This window comes from Chenopodium quinoa, unplaced genomic scaffold (assembly GCF_001683475.1).
Source record: "Chenopodium quinoa cultivar QQ74 unplaced genomic scaffold, ASM168347v1, whole genome shotgun sequence".
Taxonomy (NCBI): domain Eukaryota; kingdom Viridiplantae; phylum Streptophyta; class Magnoliopsida; order Caryophyllales; family Amaranthaceae; genus Chenopodium; species Chenopodium quinoa.
The window spans coordinates 505789-533444 of NW_018744100.1; the positions used below are offsets into that span (position 1 = coordinate 505789).

The window sequence follows — 27656 nt, forward strand, 5'->3', positions numbered from 1 at the left end:
ATAAAACAATATTATTTCGATTTTGTTAGTATTATAGGAGCTACTCGGTTAGTATTACAAGGGTTTCGTCAGTGTTTAAGAGGTTACTCGAACAATGTTATAGGAGTTACTTTATTATTTTACAACCGGTCACAGTGTGACCATTAACACACAAGACAAACTACAACTCATTTAATCTCTAAGGTATGCATCTTTACGGTAATGCATCAATATTAACATCGCACACATTATTGATAAAGTAAAGTGATTAAGTGAATATAATTCTTATATAACTAGTTGAAATTCATAATAAAATCAAATAAATTTATTAAATTAGTTGAACTTCCAGAGTAACATCAAATAAGATATGTTGTAATTTATAACAATAAAAAATAATAATAACAAAGAAAAAATTGGTCTGTTTTAGGAGACACTTATACATCATAAAATTAATTGTTCTCCATAAACTTTCATGCACAAACTTCTGCACTACTTGGGGCCTTTTAATTAAGTCCCTGCCCTTAAAGCATCACTCAATTAGCAAACGTCTTCGTCATCAACTACACCCACCCCCTTACGAAGGCCTTGATCTCTTAGCTTGCTCTCTTGCTCACTTAAGTTTTTCAGACGGTGTAGTGAGAATCCTGGGTGTTCACGTCTAGGCCCTTGAGCTTCGCCACTGACTCGACATGTCCTTTAAGCGTGTGCAACTCACGAAGCCTACATTCATATAAAGGAAACTTATTATTTGTTTAAAACAAAAAAATCCAAGTACCAAAGCAAGGAAACAAAGTAAAGTATGCAGTATTCATTTCCACCTTGCAACTTCAGCACGCCTTTTGGCTTGCTCAGCAATCTCGGAGAGTTCCCTGTAGCTGGCGCTGTCACTGAAGAGGGTGGAAGAAGCCTCGGGTGGTTGAAGCCCATGTAGAGTCCGCTGTGTTTCGGCCCAGTGAGCTTCCCTCTCTTCTTTTCCAAAATCCTTCTTGGTGGAAAATGCAGTCTGTGTGCACCATCATCCATTACACTTGGTCACATAGACTCAATGAGACTACATTAGCAATTTTAGCAGCATCATAAAAAAAATCTGTTGCTTCCTTCACCATTTATGATTCCATCATGTTGTTATCTAATATTCATATTTTCCGATTACTCAATTAACGCAAGACTATATATCTAAGGAAATGTACTTATGGTTATGTAGGCATTAATTATTTCGAAGTAGACATGAATACTTGATAAGAGATCACGCACCTTGCTGTTAAATAAGTTCAGCCATGCCTTTCCACTCAAGATATAGCGAATGGCAAACTTGAGTACGTCGAGTGGGAAATAGAAAACTATGTTGTAGATCCAAACTACACCAGCCCATCCCCATCCACATCCTTTTATCTCAGCAAAACCCCAGGTAAAATATACAGCAATAACAGTTGCCACCTGACCCAAGTAAAAAAAATCCACAAAACATAACATTTTAGACTTCATTTATATACGTGTAGGGAAAGGAGGACTGATCAAAACAATTCTTACCAGCTGAGCAATCGCGAAAGCTATCATCAACATCATACCAGGACGCTCAACAAAGGACCAGCTGCGAGACCGGGTCACGAAAATAAGGGCTTGACTTACTATACTCACTTGGAGGTATAAAGCAGCCATCATTTCCTCGCGACTGTCTCTCAAGGATCTTACACCAAATTTTTCCTACATGATAAAGGGCACATCCAGTGGATATTATGAGACATAATAGGATTACTCCCTCCTTGATTTTGTGAAATGTAAAATGAAGATATTTTCCAAGAATGAAACATGAAATATAAACAGTTACATACAGAAAAGAAGTCTGTGTCCTTCATAACCCAGAAGAAAATGACAGTCATCAAGGCTTGGTAACCTCCAAGAACAATTCCAGTGGCAAAGATTTCATTGAGCTTCCAGCTATCAGGCATTGGAGATGGCTTGACTCGATCCTTTGAGATAGTCATGATTGTACCTTGAAGAAAAAAGATGGTTCGTACAATTTTAAGGTGCTCTTTCAAAAAAAAAAACATACATATAATTAAGGAACTTAAACCAAGATAGATTGCGAAGATTCTTACCATCATTTAGGATGGCAATAATCAAAACCATGAAGGGTGAGAAGTCGAATTTCCAGATCAAAGCGATAAGCAAAAAGCCGACCTACAGAGTCAAAGACAAGAGAACTTGGTTAATCAGTACATAATTTAATCCGAAATTGCATGACATTGTGGAATATTTACATACCACAATACGGATTGTGATGGAGACTGCATAGATCTGCATTCAAATGTGGGAAGCAAAAAAGAAACAGAGGGTAAGACTATAAATATTTTTTTTAAAAAAAAGAGGAAAAAAGAAAGAAAGAAAGAAAAAATTAAAGGCTAACAAAACCCACAGTGTAGTTCTTCATCCTCTGGAAAATAGCCCTACTGGTTAGCACAGCACTGATGATAACACTAAGACCAGGCTCAGTGAGAACAATGTCAGAAGCACTTCTAGCAGCATCAGTTGCATCATCAACTGCAATACCGATATCTGCCTTCTTCAATGCAGGGGCATCATTGACACCATCTCCGGTCATACCGACAATGTGCTTCTTCTCTTGCAATATCTTGACAATTTCGTACTTATGCTCTGCACAACAAACGTAGCAGCAAGGCTTAATTATAGAAGATGAGTTTACTGTAATCCCTATTTTCAGTATTTGACGAAAAGAAAATTCTTACCTGGGAATACTCCAGCAAAACCGTCAGCTTTCTCAATCAACTCATCTATAGGAAGGCCGGCAGTATCTTTGTCTTTTCCAAGCAAAGCAGAAGATGGGTACATATTTGTTCCCATACCAAGTCTTCTACCAGTTTCCTTACCAATGGCAAGTTGATCACCTGTAATGTTGGAACAAAAAAGTTATAGTAACCTAAAACAGGTGATTTATAAATGATGATCACAATTCAAAAATTGTTATATGATGACTAGCTTACCTGTAATCATCTTAACATTGACACCAAGGTTGAGGGCCTTGCGGATAGTTTCAGCACTGTCATGCCTTGGAGGATCAAAAAGTGGCAACAAACCAACAAAGTCCCATGGTGCACCTGGAGATTCCTTGTTCTTTTCAGGCACTTCCTGCAAATTTAGATTAAGGTTATTAGCCCGCCTAATTAAATAAGCAGAAGCTATTTACAGTATCTTTATCTTCGAACCTGTCTTGCTACACCCAATGAACGAAGACCACGTTCAGCAAACTTCTCAATCGCTTCATGAACCCTCTTTCTGATGGCATCATTGCAATTGCACAAGTCAAGAATCTGCATAATGAGAATTGAAGAATCACATATTTGTAGCCCAAAAAGGAAGATACGGATCAAAAAAGCATAAAATCAGATCTAAAAGAACGTAAATGTACCTGCTCAGGTGCACCTTTACTAGCTCTATGCCAGTTTCCTTTATCATCTATGTAAGTCAAAGCAGTCCTTTTTTCCACAGGATTGAATGGAAGAAAGTGTACCTCCGTAATTCCAGCTCTAGCCTACATATCAATATTCAAGATTCAAAAAATCATCCAACTGAAAAATTAAACCGTTTACACAACACGAAATTGTTTTCCTAGATACACTAAGCACCAAGACTATAATAGCAATACCTCTTTGGGGTCAGCAAGCATTCCAACCATGCAAGTATCAATAGCATCTTGGTTCTCAACACGTGAGGCCCTTGCGGCAAGAAGGAGAACATGCTCCTTATCAACATCCTTGGAAAATACCTCAATTAAGTTCTTGTCAACACTCAACTTGTTGAGAGTCAAAGTACCAGTCTTGTCACTGCAGAGCACATCCATACCAGCCATTTCCTCAATGGCAGTCATTCTCTTTGTAATAGCTCCTTGTTGAGAGAGCCTGTGGGACCCAATAGCCATAGTCACAGACAACACTGTAGGCATGGCAATTGGGATACCACCAATCAAAAGAACCAACAGATTGTGGATTCCATCCCTGTACTTACGACGCTGGATTGGGTACATCACAATGATCTCAATCACCATACCCACCGCAATGGAGATGATGCAGAAGTTACCAATGGAGGTAAGAACCTTCTGAAAATGACCAACATTGTTGGTGCTGTCGACAAGGTGGGCTGCCTTCCCAAAGAAGGTGTGGACACCAGTGGCAATAACAACAGCCATAAGCTCACCTTGCTTACATGTTGATCCGGAGAAAACTTCATCCCCAGGGTTCTTGGTAACGGGAAATGTTTCTCCTGTAAGAGCAGACTGATCAACCTTCAAGGCGTCACCTTCAAGAAGACGTGCATCAGCAGGGATAATGTCACCCAATTTGATGCTGATGATATCTCCTGGCACCAACATTGCAGCGTCTGCCTCACTCCATTTATTATCCCTAAGCAGCTACACTCCCATCCAAAGAGAAACAAAAAAAGGAAAGAGAAAATTAGAAACATTGATAGAGTATGTAAACCAATCCTGGGCTTCAACCATAAACTTAAGCTTTTGGTTGAGTTGGTCCTTTAACAAGCATACATACTTGCATTATCAAGCTAAGAAAAAACTAAAGATGTGGCCGTAGTACATGGCCTTTCCTTATTCAATTCTAACAATTAAGTTTGATTGACATGAGATAAAAACTCAATCAGACGAGCTTATAATCACAGCAAATCTTACCTTACACTTTGGAGCAAGATTAGCCATGAGTGCAGCAGCGGCATTTCCAGCATTGTTCTCTTCAATATACGAGATAGTAGAATTGATGAACAACAAACAGATGATACCAACAAAATCAGGCCAATCTGGTGGCTTCCCACCCCCATTAGCAAGTGCTATGGCCATGATAGCAGCAGCTTCCATAACCCAGGACAAGGGGTTCCACATAAACCCAAGAAACTTGAGGAATTTACTTTCCTGTTGTATTCATTATAGTAAACTGATATCAGTTAAAAAAAACAAAAACAAAAAAATCAAGCGCATATCGTACAGCAAGTTTTCTGATCATGTACCTTCTTCTCTTCCAGCCTGTTGGGTCCAAATATTTGGAGTCTGTTTGTTCCTTCTTGGGTTGTTAAACCGTCCCTGGTACATTTCAGCTGCTGAAAAACTTCTTCAATTGGAATTTTTTCCTGTGAAAAAAAAACATTCAACTTTAAGTTACACTGATCATATAGGTGATGATCATACATTTACATAAAATGGAACCCAAAAATTATGCTAAAGAGTGGCAAAACAAATAGATGTTCTTATATCAAGGCATTGAACCTCTGCCTACAGCTCTTGGAATCCTCTGAAGGCATTGTCTTCTTAACCATACGAATAGTTTGTAACTCAAATTGATCGTGAATAATAGAGAGTTGCAATGCATTTAATCATCAATCTTATGCTAAACTAAATGTTTGGATGGTAACTTAAATACAATATACACCCACAAATTGTTTACATAGTATTTCTAAGAGCAAAAATAGTACAAGTACTAACCATACCAATTTTGTACAAGATTTTGAATGCCGAGGCAAATGTTAAAAAAAATTCATTTTCATTTTTCATACTTCGAGTTGAATATATTTCCTAATATGTACGTTAGATTACACAATTTACCCATTATATTCATTACATATTCTCACCATATTTGAGCATTTAGTTAAACAATATACACGTCAAGTTCTTCTTATTTTATTCAAGTATGTTTTTGCCCATTTGAAGAACTCTACTTAAGCAAAAGACATCAAAATGTTTTTGCCCAGATGAAAATATGAAAATACATTATAGACACCTAATGTTTGTCTCATTTGACTTTTTTTACGGATTTCAATGTATTATATATACAATAATCGCGTAAAAAGAAAAATTAATATATAAAAACTACCCATCTAATTCCAGTATGTTTATTCCATAATATATCGGTGAATAATTTGAAACAAAATTCTTTTTCCAATAATGATAAAATATTATAAATGTCACAAACAGTTTTTTTTTTTCAAAAGGTACAATATATGCAGGAATCTTCTCACAAGACCGTATCCTAATTTATTGTTTGGTTGACATTATAAAATGTGGGAATTGTAAATTCATGAGAATTTATATAGTAGGTAGTTGTTTGGTTGACATAAAAAGGCAAAAATGAGGGAAGTGGAAATTCACGGGAATTTCAACTTCCCACAAAACATGGAAGTAAATTCCATTCCCAAGCCCCCCTTGGTAAACCAAAATTCATGAGAATTTCAATTTCCCTTATTGCCATCTAAACACATTTAAGAAATTCCTAGGAATTTCATCAAGGAATTAAATTCCTTTGGGAATTCAATTCCCACATCAACCAAACAATTATGTGACAAACATTATGAAATAAAAGGAGTACAATGGTATTCAATCATTTTGACAATCTTTCAATGGTCTCCCTAAAATATCCCTTTTTTTATCTCAAAAAAGTCTCTAAATTACCCGATTTCTCCTTTAAAAACCCAAAATTCCCCAAAATTATTACAGTATTTTGTTTAGCACATCATGGTAATAATTGCAAACAACCAAAGTAATCATTATATACTATCGAACTACAATCAAATTCTTCCAATTTACAGAAATAAGCATCAAAAGTTGGGTAAAACAAATGAAAGTGTATTACAATAGACAATTAGAAGAATTTCACAAATTTCAAAATTTGGCAATACATTTCATTTATAAAACAAAATTACTAAAATAAAATTAATAGTGTAGGAAATGGGTTTGACAAACACCTGAAAATCTTCATGTATCTCCTTGATTTCATCAAAATTAATTTAATTTTAGCTTCCAATTTGTTTTCCATTGCAGGGGTGATTGTATTTTTGGAGAAGAAAGATGAGTAAGGGACTGAGGTAGAGAATTGGAGAACTAATTCAATTAGTACGGCAAAATATCTTAATTTTGACTTTATTTTTACCCACTTTATGTCACGTGGATAATTATTAATTACGGTAACTCCGGCTGTAATTTTAAGGTCTCATGTGAATGGCGAGACTTAAAATTGTAATTTTAAAGTCACAACATGAATTTCTCACCATTTTATATTTGCAGTGTTTAAAGAGATACAAAAGAAAGCTTAAAAAACATCTCAAAATAATATAGAAGGTGGTAGCTATAGGAAGTTTGAAACCTATTGCTTTGAGCATTTTCAAAGTAATAATGTAATTTGAATTAATAAAATCAAAGTTCAGGTTCTAGTTTAGTGAAGAGTATTAAGTAATTTTAGAATTATTTTGAAGATTACTCCATATTTATTTTTTATATTTTTTGGAGGCGGCTATAGAAATATCTTGAAAGAGACCTTATCTTATATTCTTACTACTCCGCACAAACTATACAAAACGAGGCAACGTGATCACAAATTTGCAACTTGGAATTGCTCTTTTATGGACGATATATATTATTAACACCAAGATTTTTCCACAAATTATTAATTTATTGAAAACATACTACTTGTTAATTGTAATGTCATCAAGACATTACTAAGAATTTTTATATAGAAACACTAGTAATTAAATCAAGTAATAACAAAAAAAAGGGAGGGAGTTGATCACTCCAACTTCTACAAACAATTGTGGAGTCAATTATTTCAACATTTTTGAAGAAGTAAATTGATGGGAAATTTGTATAATAATTCTATCATCATGATGTAATGAATTAGCACCAAAAAAAATAACCAAGATTTAATGATAGATTAATAAGAGAAATGAGTCACATCTTGGTGGAAGTAATTCTTAGCTTCCTGTATATTTGGTTTTCATATCTAGTTATATTGCTTCATGAACAACTTTTTAAAGTCAATCAAACAATTTTCTGTAATCTCTATGACGTGATGAAAACTTTTGAGAATAGCAATTTTTTTACGTGCAACTAAATGATCAAGTAACATCTCACATATAATAAGGTCAAAGTGCTTGTATAATCAGTTTTTGAGCATCAACCTCTAGGAAAAACAAACCCAAAACTATAAAATGTAATTTGTACTGATTAAACTCACAAACTACTCCATGCATTACTAAAGAAATCAAACTAATGATATAAATTTTTTTTGTTTTTGAAAGTAATAAAATCAAATTAAGCAAAGCAAAAGGGATAGTGTGAAGAAGCATTACCAGATCAACCTCCTCATTCTTGAGGCCTTCAAAATCGTTGGCATTAGCCATAGTTCAAAAAAAAAAAGAAACAAAAAGTTTAAAGGAAAAGAAAAAAAGAGAAAATCTCAGAAAATAACAAAGAGAGAAAAACCAAAGTGAATTTTTTTTCTTATGATTTTAATCATAATACCGAAAGAATATTGCATTCTCGTATATATATGGAAAAAAATACACAAGAATTAACAACTCATAGTAGTCTAAGTCAATCCAAATATTAAAATAAATTAATGAAAAAGTTGTGACAACATTTCATAGGGGTCATTATTATTGAGACAAACATTTTTTAATAAAGTTAGAATTGATCGTGCGCTGATTTATTTTGTTGTGAGATTGGACATTTGAGAGTTGCATTGGAGAATATGACTTAACATAATTGCCTTTGTTTAGGGAAGTAATCTTAAGAATGAAGGGTTTATTTTCTACAAAGGACATGCAAGAGAGACATTATTCATAGGGAGGACAAGTGTACAAAGTTTACCAAAATAAGATATAAAATTATATTAATATAATAATACTATGATAATAATCCCGTTATAAAAAAATATTATGATAATAATATCGTTATATTGATATAATATAATATTATGATAATAATGTCTCATTATATATGATAATATCATACTCTGTATGAGATATTATTGTGATACTAGCTAGCTTAGGAGTCCATTGTTATTGGATTAAGTGAATTGATATAATTTGGATAAATACCAAAAGTCCTTGGAGAACCCTCACAGCCCCCAAACTAGTAATGGACAGTTAGTAAATATATATCTATCACATAAATTAATTGGCGAATAAGTATATATAGGTATCGTACATAGACGGATTAGGATATCCGATTGAGATGAGGATTTACTAATTTAAATTTGAACCCATCTCGAGTAACTCATCTCAAGTGGCACATATGGTTATTAAGTGGTGGGCGTCTTGTTTTCATTTAAACATTCCAAGCAAAGTTCTAGTGAGTAATAGAGTTCTTGATTGCCTTTTATGGCCTAGTCTTTAACCACTTCTATTCTATGATCGTTAATATCAACATTGGCTACGAGTATTACTTCTTATTTCAAATTATGAATTAAAATGGTTCTAACAAAATCACATATTCAACTATCAAATTCATGAAAATTATGATGTAAATAAGTTTATTGGTTTACAATTCAACCTTATAAAAGTTCATAAAATAAAGTATTTAAAGATATAGTTTGTGATGTATTTACAAGTATATTTTATTGAAAAATGTCCTCATTTGTTGAAGTTGATTGACCTAGTTGCCACTCCATATTTAACAAAAAAGAAATATATATATATATATATATATATATATATATATATATTTGAAACAAACAATAGATATAATAAATTAATAATCATACGATAATACATATAATTATATACTTTATATAAATAAAATTTTGGCAGCTAGTTAAAAAAAAATTAAGTAGGTGAAATAAAAAAAATAAAAATAAAAAATAAAAAATAAAAATAAAAATAAAAATGAAATGAAATGAAATGAAAATGGTTTAAAGGTAGATGTGAGACACATTTGGCAAATTGGAAACCCGAAAAGTGACTAAGGATGAGTCATCTAAAACGGGTGGGGCCCACCCAAATCTTTGACCAAGTGATGACACTCTTGTTGTCACCGAGAAGCCAGGGCCTTTCTCATACAGTTGAGGACAACATTATGTTGCGATTTTACTACATTATTATTATTATTATTATTATTATTATTATTATTATTATTATTATTATTATTATTGCATAATTATGTATTTATATACATTAATATTCCCCTCAACTTAATGTAACGTGAGAGTAACATTAAGCTTACTATTTCAACATATATTTAAGATATCTACAGTTATGATCATGGAAAGATTTATGTGAATCGAAAAGGATTTTTTAACTTATCGTCTATTATTAGATGGATCAAATGAATTTTATTGTCATGTTATACTATATCGATAGACCTCTTTGTAAAAAGTTGTAAATCACAATGCAATAGAAGAAGGCATAAAAATTGTTCAATATTTATTGTTGTAGGCTTGTGGCTTAGCTGAAAGACAATATTTGATTTAATCTGTTACGCATTTGTTATATAAGTAAAGTATAATATTTGTAAATTAAATTAAATTAGGCTTCAGCATTTGAGGGAAGACTTCCAATTTTTTGTGCATCTTTTTTCTGAAACAAAAATGTGTAAATGTCATAGGACTCTTGTCAATGAATTAATATTATGGCTCTGTATTAAAATTTCATACAACTATTCCTTTATAAAAAATTAAAAAAAAAAAAAAAAAAAAACTTCAAAGGTTAATATTACATATGTACATAAATGATTAATTTTGGTGATAAAGTCTTGCCTAAATATATGAACAATTGCCTCTCATAGTCATTTATTCTCCTTTGATAATCTTTGTTAGGTGACAAATTATGGGTTGAGATTGGTTATATTTGATAAATTAGTCATGAATGTTAGAATAAACAATGTTATTTTGCAAAGAAAAACTATAAGACATTCAATTTATATGACCTTTACTATCAAAAAGTTGTGTAGCAAATAGTAGTCCTCATAAGACGTTATTTTGCGAAATAAATAATAAAAAATGTTTTTGTACCATAACTTAGCTTGATTGAAGACTTTGGAGGAAATTATACTTGGTGCTATAAGACATGCACAACTTGCCTAGTTGCCTTGCCCCTATATTTGGAATTGAAATTGGAATAATTTTTTTTCTCTATTTTTCATTTCATGACTCTTGGTTCTACTACAAGGTTTTCAACCAAAAAAAAGCATTCGTCCAAGTGCTAGAAAAAGGGTGGTGTGTAGAAGCCTAACAAGGACATGTACAATTGTCTTAAATTTATTTGTTTTTGTAGAATATTGACTTAGAAAGTAGGCTTAATAGAAAATGGGCAAATTTATATAATAATGGGTAACGTTCTTGTAACTTGTAGGAAGTATGTTCTCAAGTTATTGTTAATCAAACTCTTAGATTTGGTCCTCCTATTTATTGGGGTGGGTTACATATGCATTAGAATACTACAAATTGAGTTAGCTAGCACCTGCAATTAGAGGTGTCTTCGTCAATAAAAAATAATTAAAAATAGAGGTGTCAGTAATGTCAAAACTCGATTTGATCCGACTCGATCTGGCTTAATTTAAAAGAAACTTGATCAAAATATTAAGTCAGCATAATAATTTTGCATGTCTTCAATCCAACTATATCCAAATTGTGCCCCACACAATGATCCGAATTGACACCTCTACTCGCAAATTAAATTATAGTAATGTTAACTAGTATAGTACCCGTGCAATTGCACGGTTTAAATAATTCAAATATTAAATCTCACAAATTTTAACCTATTACTTGTTATATTGAAAGCTTTTAGTATATAATAATTTTAGTCACAATAACGTAACCCACTCTAATCATCTATCACGGTACTCCGTCTGTATCATATTTTCAATTCGATGTTGAATAAAATGGTTTAGAAATAGGTAAATGACAACCTTTACTAATATCTTGGTCATGTTTTACCTATTTAAATCTAGTCATGCACATTCTTTCACATATCTTATATATTACCCTTCATGTGCACTTTTGTTTTAATCAATATAATAAAACATTAAAACATACTCTATCATCCCATAATATAGTCACAATCTTTTTAAAATAAAAAAATCAGGTGTACAACATTAAATATATTAGTTGAAAAGTCGCCCTAATAAAATGATAGATCAAAAGTTACCCAAAATAAATCAAAGTCATTCTGATTTAAATTATTTAAAACAAAATATGAGTGAGTAAAAGTAACTACATTACCCTTATAAAAACTTAATATCCCATTGTTTATTTACTTCAAAATCAAATCAGGTTAAGCATTACTCAAAATAACTTAAGAGTACATTATCCTATCATTGTATTTTTACTGTTTCGAGATCCACATTCGATGTACACTACTAATATTGTAAATCGGCTAACATAAAAAAAAGTGTTTATAATATAGTTGACTTATTTATTGATAAATTTTAACAAGTCTAAGAAAGCATACAAAAAAGTACTTTTAAATAATTAAAACATCTATAAACCTAGACTTGGCAATTCTGACTCAGATCCAATGACCCGACTCGAAATCAACCCGCAAACATCGACCCAAAACCCAAGATTGACTCAACCCAACCCATACCCGACCCAAAAATGAAGTTGACCCGACACCCGAACTGACCCAACCAAATTGTACCAGACTCGAAGTTGACCCGATACTCGAAATGGTCATACCCGAAATTGACTTGACCTAAAGTTGACTCGAATTGTTCAACTCGAACATACCCGATACCCAAAATGTCATGCACTAAAATTACCTTATAATTGAACTAAAAATGTTTAGTGCCAAAAATGACACAAATTGTTCATGTCCAACCGTAGCCAAGCTCATAAACTGAATTGATAGTTCTTATTATAATAATAACAAAATATAAAATTATCTATTTGTGCTTGATCCAAAAATGGAACAACCCGACCTGATTCTGACTCGACCCAAATATGGCCTGAACATACTTTCCCGAAAATGGTATGACCCGAACATACCCGACCCGAACTCGACCTAGTACATAACCAGAGTTATAACTGAAACCTGAATTGACCCGATCTGACCCTTACCCGACCCGAATATGACCTGACTCAAAAGTGACTCGACCCAGACCCGACCCGAATGACTTGTTTGCCAGGTCATAAACTTATACTAAAAGTGATTTTAGATTAACACATGTCATTCCCTTGTTGCCAGATCCTTTTTCCAAATTTGTGTTTTTAAACACATTTCAAATTACCATTTTCATGACTATATATATAATCATCTTATTTAAAAAAATTAATCAAAACAGGTCTATTATTTTATTTAGTATAAATAAGAATTTATCTTTACTAATCTCCTATCAATAAAGATATACAACTACTACACATAGGTCCTGTTTAGCAAAAGTAGCAGTGGCGGGTAGCTTTTAGCGGTTGGGTAGCGGGTAGCTGTTAAGGTAGCGAGTAGCTGTCAATTAGTAGTGGGTAGAGGTTAGCTGTCAAAGTAACGGTTGATAGTATGAGTGTTTGGCAAAAGTAGTGGTTGCAATACTTAAATATATCAAAATTAATATACATGTTGTTTAAAAAGTATTAAAAATTTGCCACACGCTACCCGCTAATTCTATACGCTACTATTTTTAACGTTTGAGAAAAGCTACCTAAACGCTACTTCTATCGCTAACCGCTACCTTGTCAAACACTCACAAATTTTTTAGTAGTGTTTTGATTGGTCGAAACGCTAGCCGCTACCTCAAACGATACCCCCAAACAGGGCCATAGTAGTACATAATTTTATTTTTATTTTTTTTAATTTACGAGTGATTAAAAGTGCGGAAAATTTTTCATTCTAGAGATGTCACATGCCAATTTAGAATTTAGGCAGTTGTGTTTAATATAGGTACATATACTTCTAACTTCCTCCATTTCTTTTAAGTTGACATGCTTTGACTTTGTACATTATTCCCTTAACTACTTAGACTCTTTTTTTTTTTTTTTTTTTTTTTCTTTCTCCGATTTTAGTAGTAAGGAAAAAAAAATCATGTAGGATTTTGTTAGATTCGTTTAACTTTTAGTTTCAAATACCCCGTACAATCCGTCATACATGTATATAATAAGATATATACGTAAGTTTTGTATGATAGTGGAATTTGCCAACTATAGAACCCGTACAAATTTAATATTGTTTTTGGCAAAAGATATTATATAAGATCAATCAATATTATTTTAGTATATATACAGACTGATATTTTTTTATTTTTTATATTATACTTAATATTTATAGAAAATAGAAGGTCTTAGATTATTTAGTGAATATTTGCTTTAATTAGGATTGCGGAAAAGGCGGGAAAATTTTACTTGTGAAGGTGACACGTGGAGCTATTTTTCGTAGTGCCCTCTATTTTAGTATAGTTATAGATAAATTGATACATAGATTTTGAATTGAGGTCTCTGATACTAGTGCTTAATTAGAAATAGCAACTTAATTAAACTTATGGGCTTCATAATGACTTAATGAGCCAACCGCCATTTACCAAGGAACCATTTTGAACATTATGAATTATGGCAGAAAATTCATGTGAATATTCCATATTGCGACATATTCTCGATTAGACATTTTCTAAGATCCATTGACCATATAGGTCCATAATGCTACTATATTATCTAGAGTTGTTGATTATGACCAATGAGTTGTTTTTGCAAAAATATCAAGTTGGTGTCAATTATTGCTCTTGTGCAATAGTTGGAGATTTTTGAAACCCTTTGTTAAAGTATGAAACTAGCAAGCTTATAAGAATCCATTTCATTCCACACAACATCATCCATAGTCTCTATTTTAAGAAACTTTATCAATTAAAAAGTGAAGCACTTATGCAAACACATTTATGATATCAATCTGTGGTAAGTGTAATATATTTATTTGACATTTTTTTTTTTCCTTCTGAAAATGATTATATTTCATATTACACTGTGTTAATTTAAGTAACTACCGTAACTTTTAGATAAAAGTGTAAAAAATTAAAACAAAAAAAACTTGCGATGTAAATAAAAATCTCATAATATCATTTAATGTAAGACTTGTTTTCTTCACCTAATTTCCACGTATTTTTGTAAAAATAATAATTATTCATAAATGCAAATCAAATGAATATACATGTAAAACACACACACACACACACAAAAAAAAAAAAAAAAAAAAAAAAAAAATCTATGTAACACACTTTTACTACGTATATGAATAATACTCTGTATATCGCAATAAGTGAAATATATTTCAAATTCAAAAGAAGCAACGTGCTGTACAAAACCTCAATGTGAATTCTTGGAATTTTTCAAAGCAAATATTATACGTTGTAATTAAAAACATATGTAAACACATTCAAGTACAAGTTATATAACTAAAAAAAAAAAAATCAAAATCAAAATTCTATTGGCAAGTACTGTACTCCGTACAAAAAGTGACCAATAAAGTATTCAAGTTGTACTAGACTAGTCACATCGCATCTAAAATATACCAAGCATATTACATGCTAAAGCATTTGATAAATGGATGAAAGTATTGGAGGAGCATAGCTTTAATCCTTCAATAATGATGTGATCTTCATGATTGGAATATTTCACAGGCATAATATGTCTCATATATACGAATAAATCGATTTGTTTTTCTTAGCATATATGTCTATCATGTGTTGAGCTTTTAAAACTAGAGAAATCTCTAGGATGGGGAAGAAAACCTTCCAACAAACAAGCGAGTATAGTTGAATAGTTAGCATCGTAGTTGCTCGTTATGAAGTGCGTATTACTATTACTTATGAGGTGAAATGAGACTAAAACCGTAAAATTATGAAGATTACAACGTCCACATACAAGTATACAACATCACAACGATGGTGAAAGCAATTAAGCTAGGTTTCATAAATTTGGTAACACCAAGGTTATTTTTCTCTTGCTCTAGTTTTCTTCCTTTATATAGCTATATTATTGTCATTATGCCTAATTGAGCTTACTAGAGTGGTGTAGCCTATGCTTATTCTTAAATCATTTTTCTTGCGGCTTAGTGCGCAAATCCTAAAAGTTAGTGTTTTGATGATAGTATTATGATTCTCTCTTTCTATGTTATGCACTCCACTTAATTGTTGTTTTGCCTCAATTAAGGTTGTGATGGAAGCTACTTTTGCCTATTAATTGCTTGAAATTCTAACGTCTACATATCCCTTAGCTTGAAGGTTCAGTGTGTTGATGTACAGGATAAGAGGGTACAATTACGTTTATTAGATGTTTTTTCCATAGGTATTACTTATTATCTCGGACTTTGTTCAAATTTAGCTATTTCTGTAGTGAGATTATATCACATCATCCAAAATTAGACTTTAAGCACGCAATTAGATATATTGAATTAGATTTTGGCTTGAACGATACCAAATATACACGTATCAAATGTAGAAGTACAATGACAAATTGTTCCCTATGCTATGAGGGCTATTGCTCATTGGTTTGTGTCATGGCAACATAAGAATGGGCTTTTCGTTGTTTTCATGTTGGTGCCATTTTTAGTCTTCATGTACTTTTCATTTCAATTGTATATATGCTCAGCTAGACTTATAATTTCTCCTTAGAACATACAAGACGATTATGAATTTATGGTTAATGGTAATGCTCAAATCTAACTCAAAAGCTCACATAATTTTTAAGGCGATGATGGAACGATCAGCTGCAAAATCAGCAACAAGTTCGATCTGTCATTAGTCGTGTGCTTATTAACCGTGTTACCCTCTGTAAATGTAAATGAAATTTGTTCAATTACTTGAAACCTCCAAAGTAGCATCACAATCAGTTTTCATATAACAATAGGAGAAACAAAAATGTTGTATAATTTATACTCAAAGTAAGAGAATTCAAGCCACCAAAATATGGTTGAATCTAATGCATTATTACAAGGAGATAAGTATAAAAAACACAACAAAAGGGCGGTCAAAATAAGGAAGGTGGTTTGAAATTTTATGTAACAACAACGGTAGCTTCCTGCCACAAAAGGAGTAAAAAGAAAAACACAAACACAATCCTATCCACAACACTCTTGTTAACAAATGGGAAGAGCTTTCTCTCAGCACCTTAATGCAAAGTGCATGGGAAAATTTTCGGCTGGTTTTAGGAGACACTTTTATGTCATAAAAATTATATGTTCTCCTTAATTTTTTCTGCACTACTTCGGGCCTTTTCGCTCTACTTCCTGCCCTTCATCATCACTGAATTAGCAAACATCTTCGTCTTTAACTACACACCTCCTTATGGAGGGGGTCTTCAACTCTTGTACTCCCGCTTGCTCGGGTTCATCAAACGGTGTAATTCTGTTGGATAGTGTCAATGTCAAGACCCTTTAGCTTCACCACGGACTCAACGTGTCCTTTGAGTGTGTGCAACTCACGAAGCCTACATTCATAGAAGAAAAAGGTCATTTATACAAATTCCAAAGTACGAAGAATATAAGGCAACAGGGAAAAGCAAGTAGTGTACTAGTGTTCGTTGACAACATACCTAGCAACTTCAGCGCGTCTTTTGGCTTGCTCAGCGATCTCAGAGAGTTCCCTGTAGCTGTTCTTGTCTTGGAAGAGAGGAGCAGAAGATTCGGGAGCTTGAAGCCCGTGTAAAGTTCTCTGAGCAAGGGCCCATTGAGCTTCTCTCTCTTCTTTTCCATAATCCTTCTTGCTGGTGAATGCAGTCTGCGTCCAACAAAATCATCCCAATTTAGTTACTAATAATTCAATTCGACTACATTAGCATTATCAAAATATTGTTACTCCTTTTTATAATTATGTTTCATAGTTTTTAGGTATTAACAAAAAGTAATTATGGGAAAGTATTGTTAACTCAGAATAGACGGGAGTTAATGAGAGATCACACACCTTGCTCTCGAATAAGTTGAGCCATGCCTTTCCACTCAAGATGTAACGGATGGCAAACTTGAGTACATCGAGTGGGAAGTAGAAAACTATGTTGTATAGCCAGACTACACCAGCCCATCCCCATCCACACCCCTTGATCTCGGCAAAGTTCCAGGTAGGATATACAGCAATAAGAGTTGCCACCTGACCGAGGAAAAAACAAATCATAAATCATAACATTTAGACAACTTTTCTTTACAATGTTCTTTGTTTTACAGAGGAAGAGGATGATTCACAACACCATTCTTACCAGCTGAGCAATCGCGAAAGCTACCATCAACAGCATACCAGGACGCTCAACAAAGGACCAGCTGCGAGACCTGGTCACGAAAATGAGGGCCTGACTTACTATACTCACTTGGAGATATAGAGCAGCCATCATTTCCTCGCGGTTACCTCTAATGGATCTTACTCCGAATTTTTCCTACATGACGAAGAAACAGTCAGTGGATATTATGAGTAATACAAGTAGTTTTAATTTGATAAAAAGATGAACTTATTCCAAGGATGAAAATTATATGGTTACGTACAGAAAAGAAGTCTGTGTCTGACATCAACCAGAAGAAAATGACAGTCATCAAAGCTAGGTAACCTCCGAGAACAATTCCAGTGGCGAAGATTTCCTTGAGCTTCCAGCTGTCAGGAACTGGAGATGGCTTGACTCGATCCTTTGAAATAGTCATGATTGTTCCTTAAAGAAGAAAAAGATGATTTTTAGCTTAAGTGTTCTTTTGTATAACTTAGATAGAGAAGTTTAAATATAAAAGATCAACTTAAGCAATTCTTACCATCATTCAAGATGGCAATAATCAGAACCATGAAGGGTGAGAAGTCGAATTTCCAGATCAAAGCAATAAGCATAAAGCCAAGCTACAGAATTAAAAAGAATTAATTAGATGGTTAATCAGAAAATGGATAAATGATGAATCACAAAATTCGGAAAAATTGTAAGACTTTTACATACCACAATACGGATGGTGATGGAGACCGCATAGATCTGCATCAATGAGAAAAATAATAGAAAGGGAAGGTAAGAAAAAAAATTCGGTAAAATGATGAGAAGGGAGAATAAAAAGAAATAAGTAAACAAAACCCACAGTGTAGTTCTTCATCCTCTGGAAGATAGCCCTACTGGTTAGCACAGCACTGATGATAACACTGAGACCAGGCTCAGTGAGAACAATGTCTGAAGCACTTCTTGCGGCATCAGTAGCATCATCAACAGCAATACCGATATCTGCCTTCTTCAAAGCAGGGGCATCATTGACTCCATCTCCGGTCATACCAACAATGTGCTTCTTCTCTTGTAACTTCTTAACAATTTCATATTTATGCTCTGCACAACAGATAAAGTAACAATGCTAAGTTTTAGAAGATGAGGTTACTGCAATCCCCTTTAACAACATTTTAGTTGAAGATATATCTCACCTGGGAAAACTCCGGCAAATCCATCAGCTTTCTCAATCAACTCATCAATAGGAAGGCTGGCAATGGATGAATCTTTGTCGTTGCCAAGCAAAGCTGAAGATGGGTACATGTTTGTTCCCATACCAAGTCTTCTACCAGTTTCCTTACCAATGGCAAGTTGGTCACCTGCAATGTTGGACCAAAAGAAAGATCAGCAACCTCCTAATAATTACATAAAGTGTGCTAAAAGAGATGACACAATTCAAGAATCGTTAAGAGATGATTTCCTTACCAGTGATCATCTTAACATTCACACCAAGGTTGAGGGCCTTGCGGATAGTTTCAGCACTGTCGTGCCTTGGAGGATCAAAAAGTGGCAACAAACCAACAAATTGCCATGGTGCTCCTGGAGCATCCTTGTTCTTTTCGGGCACTTCCTATAAATTTAGATCAATGTTATAAGCCTGCCTAATGTTAAATAACCAGAATCCATATACATGCATATCATTCATATTCAAACCTGTCTTGCGACACCCAATGAACGAAGACCACGTTCAGCAAACTTTTCAATAACAGCATGGACTTTCTTTCTGACATCCTCCTTGCAATTGCACAAGTCAATAATCTGTGTGATGAAAAAAAGAAGAAAAACAAATGTCAGTTTTGTAACCCAAAATGAGATTCCAAATGGCACACTTTCAAATTTCAAAGAAAGTAAAAATAAAATTACCTGCTCAGGTGCACCTTTACTAACTCTATGCCAGTTTCCGTTGCCATCTATGTAAGTCAAAGCAGTCCTTTTGTCCACAGGGTTGAATGGAAGAAAGTGAACCTCCCTAATTCCGGCTCTAGCCTATATATCATCATACAATATTCAAGATATTAGCCAACTGAAACATTAAATCGTGGGTATTCACACAATTTGGACCTGCTTTCCTAAATATGCAAATCACCAAGACAGTAATAACAATACCTCTTTGGGGTCAGCAAGCATTCCAACCATACAGGTATCAATAGCATCTTGGTTCTCAACACGTGAAGCCCTTGCGGCAAGAAGGAGAACATGCTCCTTGTCAACACCCTTGCAAAATACCTCAATCAAGTTCTTGTCAACACTCAACTTGTTTAGAGTCAAGGTACCAGTCTTGTCACTGCAGAGCACATCCATACCAGCCATTTCCTCAATGGCAGTCATTCTCTTTGTAATAGCTCCTTGTTGAGACAACCTGTGGGACCCAATAGCCATGGTCACAGACAACACTGTAGGCATGGCAATTGGGATACCTCCGATCAAGAGAACCAAAAGATTGTTGATTCCACTCCTGTATCTACGGTGTTGAATAGGGTACATCACAATGATCTCAATTGCCATACCGACAGCAATGGAGATAATACAGAAGTTACCAATGGAGGTAAGAACCTTCTGGAAATGACCAACTTGGTTGGTGCTGTCGACAAGATGGGCTGCCTTTCCAAAGAAAGTGTGGACACCAGTGGCAATCACAACAGCCTCAATCTCTCCTTGTTTACATGTTGAACCAGAGAAAACTTCATCTCCGGGATTCTTGGTCACAGGGAGTGATTCTCCTGTTAGGGCAGACTGATCAATCTTTAAAGGATCACCTTCAAGAAGACGTGCATCAGCAGGGACAATGTCACCCAATTTAATGCTGATGATGTCTCCTGGTACCAACAATGCAGCGTCTGACTCAGACCATCGACCATCTCTAAGAAGCTAAACACACCAAAGAGAAATATAAAAGTTTAGATATGGTGCATCATTAAGGGTATGGAAAAAGTACATGGCCTTTCCTACTAAACCAGAAAGGTCCATGTCTTTGACTTTTCAATTAGACAAAAACTGAATTGAACGTATCCTCACAAATTCCTACCTTACACTTTGGAGCGAGATTAGCCATGAGGGCAGCAGCAGCATTTCCGGCATTGTTCTCTTCAATGAAAGAGATAGTAGAGTTAATGACCAACAAACAAATAATACCAACGAAATCTTGCCAATCTGGTGGCTTCCCATCTCCGTTTGCAAGTGCTATGGCCATGATAGCAGCAGCTTCCATAACCCAAGACAAGGGGTTCCACATAAACCCAAGAAACTTGAGGAATTTGCTTTCCTGTTAAATGCATGACAAAAGAACAATGTTAAAAATTCATGTTCAGAAGCAAGTTTTTTGAGTAATCTTTAGCAGCTAAAGCCACAGAATATAACCTTCTTTTCTTCCAATTTGTTGGGTCCAAAAATTTCGATCCTGTCGGCTCCTTCTTGGGTGGTCAAACCTTCCCTTGAACATTTCAGCTGTTCAAACACTTCCTCAATAGGAATGTTTTCCTGTAGCAAAAATGTAAAAATTAAGCTTCAAGTATTGTTGATAAGATGCCCAAAAAAGGCGGCTTTAGTTAAGTATATGTATGTTTGCCACAAAAGTTCATGCTCCCATTAGTAAGTGACAAGAGTATGAACAAACACTACAACATAAATTATTTCAATTTATAAGTTCTGATAAGGTTTAATCAATTCTAATAATTGAAAATAACATACCCCAATTTATCAATACAGCTCAAGCCACAAGTTAAACTGCAAATCTATTACTTTATCTGGTCTTTGTACAAGAAAACACTTATCCTTTCATGATCAATGTACAAGGCACTCCCTCAAAAAAAAAAAAAAAAAAAAAAAAAAAAAACCAAGGCATAATGTTTTTTGGAGGGAAATAAAGACTTCCAAATTTGACCAAAATAATAAAAAATAGACTAATCAAAATAATTGATTTCTAATTTCAATCAATTTATTTTTTATTTTTTAAAAAAAAATCCACTTTTAATTAAGTTGTTCATCTTAAAATAGTAATAAAAATATTTATATTTACATTTCCAATATGGTTAATTTTTTTTAAGGGGAATAAAATGTTTTAAAAAGAGAAAATAGAATCAAGATAATAGGAAATAGAATCAGAAAATACCTGTATACCGTATACATTACTCCATTTAAATTAATTGTTTATTTTTGTTAAAAAAAATAAAAATATAAACTGAGTCAACTCGGTTAGGAAACGAAGACCTAAAAAAGCCGTTGGTACGGAGAACCAACAAAACAGTCTGGAGTAACGTGAATGACAGACAAAAAGTTGAGTTTTTTTTTTAGAGAGAAATTTTAGGCTGGCTATTTCACGCGCTTTACAAACGCGTGCTTCACACGCTCCTTAAATTTTACATTTATTTTCCCAGTAATCATCAATAATAATAATAATATTAATAAAATAAACAAAAAATTTGACCAATAATTCATATTCCCAAGGTAGAAATTAAGTAAAGTGGACCCCAAAATTAACCACAGTTATTCAGTTAGAGTTTTGTCAGTACAGCTGAATCAGTGGCGTAAAACGAGTAAATTCTTTTTACTCTTTCTCCTTTTTAATTAAGGTTTTTTTGGAGTACTACGGAAGGTACTTTGCATCTATTTCAGGCAAACTATTTTTAGTCTTTGTACTTTACTTTGTTAGTTGCAAAAAATAAATCAATCAATAACTACAACAAAGAAGCTTCCATTTATTTAAGTATACATTCATTTGAATTAAGGATTCGTTTGGTATCATTGTGGTTTTCTTTTTTCGGTTTTTGTTTTTCATAATCATATGATACATGCCATATAATGAATCAAAAATAATCAAAGTTAGTAAAATCACGATAATTTTGAAAACTGACAACAAACTTGTTTCCTATTTATGATTTTTTGTTTTGAGAAAAACAGAAAACTGAAAACAAAAAACGATGCCAAACAAGCTCTAATTTAGTCGAAATCCGTTTCGAGAAAACTGAAACAGTGAAACTTGATTAATCTATAGATTCATATAGAGCACACAAATCCAAACATGTCATAAAGTGTCGTGACCCGTCGAGAGTATTTATTACATTAAAAATTAATAGTCACGTATACTACAAACTACAGTAATATGTTAGAATGACCGGGACAAAATTAAGACTAACAATTTATGGTGACAATAAAAGGATGTCACCTCAACCAATACACCTTTCAATCTGATCTACCAAACGAGAGAACATGATCAAAAGCTTGGAAAGAGCCAAATTTTACCGAAATTGGCTCTCTACCTCTCCAATAGACCAAGATATTTATTTATTCACCAAGATTTTTCCACTAAAAATATGACATTCTTTTAAAAATATAATAATAAATGGACCTAACATCACCAAAATTGTTTTCTTTCATAAGCCTATTTTTGCTAATAGATATTATAATTAAAATACCAATTTGTTTGAAAAAGTAAAAAAGCAATAAATTAACATACGTAGTTATAAGGGATATGAGTACTTAAATTAAACGTTACACCCAAACTTGTTAGGAATATGAGTTGTTATTGAATTATTTGATACCCAACTAGGCATTTAATTTAGTTAATTCTAAATAAATAATTGTTGGGGGTCTAATAAGTAGTGCCTATTATATTACAGTAATAGGAATTGAATTAAATTTTGAGCCAAATTAATGATTTATAAAAAATATTCGATTTGCTTTGTAAAAGTAGTTCTTAGCTTGTGGGTATCCAATTATTTTAATAGCAATACGAAATACGTATAATAAAATCTTAACCATGAAATATATTAACACTTCAAATGTGATATAACTAAATAAAAACAGAGAAAATACAATTATAATATAACTAAACATCCATTGGTCAAATTGCAAGAATCTATGTACGGTAATTAATACGGAGGATGAAGTTGCTAAATCCAAGACATTAATTTTAGATAAGTTTGATTAAAAAGTAAACCTAAACTATAACTAGTTGTTTGGTAACCCCGTGACAAAGGAAACTTTAACAAAATGTCAGTAATTAAAGAATAACACCCTTTTTTTTACTCCCCCAATATATGCCCGTTTGATCTCCGTGCTTTCCCCTATTAAAGTGGATCAATTAATTAAAACTTCCATTTCAACCAAACAAACAAGGACTTTATACTCAAGGGTGAAATTAATTCATTTTTTAACAAACCCGAGTCACGGCACAATTGTAACCATGGATGATTTATCGTCGTTTCAACATGACTAATTGATTGTTGTAGCCATCGTATGACTTATTAAGTGTGAATTGATTTATCTTATTGTGTTTCACATTGTTGATTGATTATTGTAAGTGTCGTATAACTTATTGTGAATGATATTTTTAAACCTCGTAAGATATGGGTAAAAATTAAAAAATTAAAAAGCTATTCACGTGAAATATGTTTAAGAGGTTAATGCCTTAGTGGAGTAGATCTTAGAGATAATGAAGAGAGAAATACTTTTTTTTGCCCCCGTTGGTTACATGGAAAAGTTCACACACAAATTGCCAAAAGGTATCATCAAATTGAGTGGCATGACACTTTTTTCCCATGTTTATTTCCATCACATAAACTTTATTTTACCAATTATCAAATTATATTAAATACTCCATAGAAACAAAAAATTATTGTTTTTTATGACTCATCAAAACCCAATAATACATGAGAATAAGAATATAACTTTACTACTATTTCCCAACTTATATTAATAGTCAAATATACATACCCACCCATATTTTCAATGTTTGGAAAATGTGTTTTTATAGAATCATGCTATACTCCGTTAATAGTCAATCGATGATTCATATCTTCGTAAAATCATGTCATAGTCTTAATTATTTACGAGTGAGTTACCTAAGACAACTATTACAGAAACAGGACCGATATAGTATGTGTGACATTAGTAACAGAAATGCTAAAAGTAAGGCTAGAATTTCAATTTTCCACACTTTAACTTCTCATACATGCATAAATGGTCAAAAGGTAACAAATCTTAAGTAGACCGTCAAAATATTAAGGCAAATTAATGGGAAAATCAAATCTACCTATATAAACAAGATCTCAAATCCAAATCAATCAATATAATTTCTAACTTATATTGATATTATAAAGTCAAGATCTTGGCCTTAAAAAATAAAAAAATAAAAAATTCATGAAATTATTTGTGTGGACTCAATTTTTATCACAACTAGTGGAAGTAGAGATCTGACGGAGGTGAAAAAAACCATAATATCAACGGTCATTTTTTGCCTACTTAATAAAAAAAATACAAATGACAATTAAAAATTAATTAACAAAAATGATAATTAAATAGAAAAAAATTAAGAAAAAGATATGGGACCAACGGCAGCAGGTAAAATAGGAAGAATCTTTTGATGGACTGAGTACATCTTTTTGCAGAAAAATAGGTCAGAAAATTAAAAAAAAAACAATTAATTAATATAATTATCTTTTCAAACAAATTCCTCAAAAAATACCGTCAATCAGTTGATTTTTGACTTATTTCTGCGAAAAATGCTTCCCCTAATTTGACTTTATTTTTCCAAAAATACATTTTTTTTTTTTGCGTTTCATTTTTTTTTTTTTATTCTACAATAACTTGATACTTTGATAGTGACCAATTGGAATTTAGTACAATTGAATTGATTCGAATAAAATTTTCAATACCCAATAGCGGATAATCAAACCCCGTAAAGTAAAAAATTAGATCTCTAAAGTGAACATATAAATCAAACCCAGTTCGAAATCCTGTTCCGAGGATTTCGAAATGGGTTCGAACAATTTCATTGTGCTTTTTGTCTTATTATTAATCCCGTCGCGATGTATTGTAATTCATCGGGACGGGGTGGGATGATGTAGTATCCCGGAAACAACTAATCTAATTAAAAAAAAAAAAATCATGAATATCATCAAATCAATTAACCAAGAATAAATGAAAAAAAAGAGTTGAATTAAATAGAATTGAATTGGAATGAGTGAAGAATTACCAGATCAACAGCCTCATTTTTAATGTCTTCGAGATTAAAGGCCTTCGCCATGGCTGCTGCTGCTACTGAGGAGAGAGAAAGTAGAGAGAGAAAGAGGAGAGAGAAAAAAAAGAGAGAGAAACTCTGAGAAAAAAGAGGGGAAAAGAGTGATTATATAGAGGAAAAAAATTAAAGTGGGTTAGCCGTTCAATGAAGTTGGCCCTTTTATTTTTTTATTTTTTTTTTATTTGTTTGGGTGAAAAATAAATTTTGTTAAGTTGTGAAATGTGATTGAAGAGGGAGAGAGTGAGGCCTCGTTTTGTTGATATGGGAATTAAATTCTCATAGAAAATTGTATTTTATAGGAAGTTATTTTCCTAATGAAAGTTTTAGGAATTTTTGAAATTTATTTGGTTGGCAATATGGGAATTCAGAAATCCCATGAATTTTGATTGATCCAGAGGGGACTAGGTAATTTAGTTTCCTTGTTTTGTGGGAAGTTGAAATTCCCACGAATTCCCACCTCCCTCATTTTTGCTTTTTTGTCTCAACCAAACAACTTTTCAATTTATCAAATCTCATGAATTTTCACTTTCCCTATTTTATGTTGTCAACCAAACAATTCAAGGCCCGAGTGAGGTGAAGACTTTTTTGTGTGTATGTTGGTATCCTTTTTATACCGTAAATAAACTGCCACTGGCTTTTCTGTTTAATTTGGAGGATTAATTGCTTTTTTTTTAAAAAAAAATTTAATGTTGATTTTAATCAATCACATTCTTATGAATGGTCGTTTCTAAGGTACTACTTCCTTCGCCTCCGCTCGCGCCCCCCTTGTATGTGCGCGCACTAATCGGCGTGGAGGAAATTGATGGGACCAAATATAATACGGCGTATATTATTTATACAAGTATTGTTTATTTTATTTACCTCGAATTAGGTAAAGGTGTCGTAGAAATAGTAACGTAGAAGAAATTTTAGTCATTTGATTCTGAGCATCAGTGTGGATACTTTAACCAAATATGTACCTTTAATTAAGAAATTCAATCTGACGGGTCAACAACTAGTTAATCAAACAACACTAAAAGCTATACTAAAAAATAATTAAAAAAAAAGTAAGTAATTACTTTGTAGTTCATTAGTTTAGCCAATTGAATTGAGAGTTTTGAGATCGAGTCAATGTTTTTAATTAACTACTTATGATATATTCAGTTATTAGGGTTTTATAAAAAGATTATAATCGTATATCTTTCAGAAAATGATATACATTTGTGAATTTTTTGAATTAGATATACGTTTGTGAGATAAAGATAAAATCACACATTAAACAGAATTATTATTATTTTCTTTTTTTTTTACAAAACATGCAGGCATTTTATTAAGGGCTATATTTATCATTTTTCTTTTATTAATAGCTCAATAACAGTATAATTATTAACATTAAATATGAAGTAATTATTAATATTCTTTAATAAAAACAATTATTAACATTTCCTTTTCATCTCCTATGATATGTCATCACTTTATTCATTTTTTTTTGTTTTAAAGGTATAAGTATAATTATTTTGCTATTTATAAATGATAAATGTAATCATTATAACTACATATAACGGTATAAGACCTGTTCTTTTAAGCTGATTTGCTGAAATCTACTCTGCTAACACCTACTCTACTTAGAAGTTAAAAAAAAAAAACAGAGCGTAAGTATAACTGTATATACTAAGATAAAATACTTGGTATGTCATAATCATAAT

At 32.7% G+C, this 27656-nt stretch overlaps 2 protein-coding genes across 3 annotated transcripts; both read right to left on the reverse strand.

Annotated features, from left to right (window-relative positions):
* Positions 1 to 289: 289 nt before the first annotated feature.
* On the reverse strand, positions 290 to 8393 carry LOC110692269 (plasma membrane ATPase 4-like). Of its 2 annotated transcripts, none has more exons than XM_021869266.1 (16): positions 8119 to 8393; positions 5011 to 5130; positions 4679 to 4915; positions 3644 to 4405; positions 3407 to 3529; positions 3204 to 3308; positions 2982 to 3126; positions 2727 to 2885; positions 2396 to 2634; positions 2245 to 2277; positions 2079 to 2160; positions 1812 to 1972; positions 1510 to 1683; positions 1234 to 1416; positions 798 to 982; positions 290 to 699 (listed from the first exon to the last, which is right to left on the reverse strand). In XM_021869266.1, exons 1-16 carry the CDS (start codon positions 8167 to 8169, stop codon positions 603 to 605), a joined length of 2856 nt encoding a protein of 951 aa, XP_021724958.1. In that variant the 5' UTR covers positions 8170 to 8393; the 3' UTR covers positions 290 to 602. The 2 variants fall into 2 exon arrangements, with proteins under 2 accessions (XP_021724958.1, XP_021724959.1); XM_021869267.1 differs by lacking the exon at positions 8119 to 8393 and adding an exon at positions 6739 to 6898.
* Positions 8394 to 17071: 8678 nt separating this feature from the next.
* Positions 17072 to 26071, reverse strand: LOC110692270 (plasma membrane ATPase 4). Its single transcript, XM_021869268.1, has 16 exons — positions 25927 to 26071; positions 21312 to 21431; positions 20980 to 21216; positions 20061 to 20822; positions 19818 to 19940; positions 19608 to 19712; positions 19380 to 19524; positions 19109 to 19273; positions 18778 to 19016; positions 18645 to 18677; positions 18469 to 18550; positions 18211 to 18371; positions 17931 to 18104; positions 17642 to 17824; positions 17274 to 17458; positions 17072 to 17168 (listed from the first exon to the last, which is right to left on the reverse strand). Exons 1-16 carry the CDS (start codon positions 25975 to 25977, stop codon positions 17072 to 17074), a joined length of 2862 nt encoding a protein of 953 aa, XP_021724960.1. The 5' UTR covers positions 25978 to 26071.
* Between the last annotated feature and the right edge of the window lie 1585 nt (positions 26072 to 27656).